The following is a 2,061-nucleotide window of genomic DNA, read 5'->3' as shown; positions in this document are numbered from 1 at the left end:
CGTTGGCGGACTCGTCGCTGCCGTCTGGGGGACTCGTCACTGCCGTCTGGGGGACTCGTTGCAACGGTGTGGCGGACTCGTTGGCGGACTCGTCGCTGCCGTCTGGGGGACTCGTCACTGCCGTCTGGGGGACTCGTTGCAGCGGTGTGGCGGACTCGTTGGCGGACTCGTCGCTGCCGTCTGGGGGACTCGTCACTGCCGTCTGGGGGACTCGTTGCAGCGGTGTGGCGGACTCGTTGGCGGACTCGTCGCTGCCGTCTGGGGGACTCGTTGCAGCGGTGTGGCGGACTCGTTGGCGGACTCGTCGCTGCCGTCTGGGGGACTCGTCACTGCCATCTGGGGGACTCGTTGCAGCGGTGTGGCGGACACGTTGGCGGACTCGTTCAGTAAATGTTTGATTTCATTAATTTAATCACAAACAAATCTGCACTATTTTTGCTATTAAGATATTTATCTTGTTGAGGAAAAGAGACTGAAAACAGGTTTTCCTCGTGCAGATTTGTTGAAAACAGATTTTATCAGAACAGTTCTGAATGTTCGGCCTCAGATCTGTGAAGTGATCCTCTGTTTGGCATCAAGCGTTTGTTCTGAACAGAAAGAAAAGTTTAAAACCACATTAACTTTCACTTGGGAGCAAAAATCAGAAAGAATGATTTGAGTTCTAATCCGACTTGTTTCTGGTTCCACTCCAGTATCTGGGTCCGGTTGAGGTTCTGACGTTCTTAGTGTTGTTGTTTCCAGCGTGAAGTCGGTCCAGCAGCAGGATGCGGGTCAGTACTGGTGTGAAGTCGAGTTCCACGGCCTGACGTTCTCCTCTGAACGAGCCTGGATCACAGTGGAAGGTAGGACCCTGAACGCACCACCTGTTTACTGAACGCCTCTCAGGCCTCCAGCTGTTTCTAACAGCAGGTGTCTGTGTTTTCCTGCTGTGCGCTATGGCCCTGAACGCATCACTGATTTAGATTAAGATTTCCCATCATGCTCTCCTTAACCCTTTACTCCTCCTGTCTCCCTCAGGCGTCCCTCACTTCGTCCAGGAGCCGCAGGACGTGGCCACGTTCCCCAACGTGCCCTTCAACCTCACCTGTGTCGCCGTCGGGCCCCCCGAACCCGTGGAAGTGCTGTGGTGGGTGGGAGGGGTCCAGGAGGGAGAGGCCGGGCCGTCCCCCTCCGTCCTTCATGTCAAAGGTCAGAAACTCTTCGGCATTCAAAATTATCCAGGTGCATTATGGGAAATGTCTGCTCAGATTGGGACCACTGGTTTTAATCCGTCTCTGAAACCTCTGATTGGTAACGTACCGCTTTAAAAACGTGTAGAGACACTTAGGTTCAGGCGCCACTGCCCGACACTGTAACACACACACACACACACTGTAACACACTGTAATACACTGTAACACACACACACTGTAACACACTGTAATACACTGTAACACACACACACTGTAACACACTGTATTACACTGTAACACACACACACTGTAACACACTGTAATACACTGTAACACACACACACTGTAACACACTGTATTACACTGTAACACACACACACTGTAACACACTGTAATACACTGTAACACACACACACTGTAACACACTGTATTACACTGTAACACACACACACTGTAACACACTGTAATACACTGTAACACACACACACTGTAACACACTGTATTACACTGTAACACACACACACTGTAACACACTGTAATACACTGTAACACACACACACTGTAACACACTGTATTACACTGTAACACACACACACTGTAACACACTGTAATACACTGTAACACACACACACTGTAACACACTGTATTACACTGTAACACACACACACTGTAACACACTGTAATACACTGTAACACACACACACTGTAACACACTGTATTACACTGTAACACACACACACTGTAACACACTGTAATACACTGTAACACACACACACTGTAACACACTGTATTACACTGTAACACACACACACTGTAACACACTGTAATACACTGTAACACACACACACTGTAACACACTGTATTACACTGTAACACACACACACTGTAA

The 2,061-nt window shown here is 49.0% G+C and overlaps 1 protein-coding gene across 1 annotated transcript in view; it reads left to right on the top strand.

Annotated features, from left to right (window-relative positions):
- The window catches only part of LOC123973347 (tyrosine-protein kinase receptor TYRO3-like), a 25,542-nt gene that overhangs the window by 7,149 nt on the left and 16,332 nt on the right, over positions 1-2,061 (top strand). The window contains exons 3-4 of the mRNA XM_046053285.1: positions 742-842; positions 1,018-1,188. Of these exons, the coding sequence (XP_045909241.1) occupies positions 742-842; positions 1,018-1,188 (272 nt within the window). The remainder of the gene's footprint in view (positions 1-741; positions 843-1,017; positions 1,189-2,061) is intronic.

The sequence above is a fragment of the Micropterus dolomieu genome, linkage group LG07 (assembly GCF_021292245.1).
Source record: "Micropterus dolomieu isolate WLL.071019.BEF.003 ecotype Adirondacks linkage group LG07, ASM2129224v1, whole genome shotgun sequence".
NCBI lineage: Eukaryota > Metazoa > Chordata > Actinopteri > Centrarchiformes > Centrarchidae > Micropterus > Micropterus dolomieu.
Note: the sequence above shows the minus strand (reverse complement) of the source record. Positions and strands in the feature narration are given on the sequence as shown.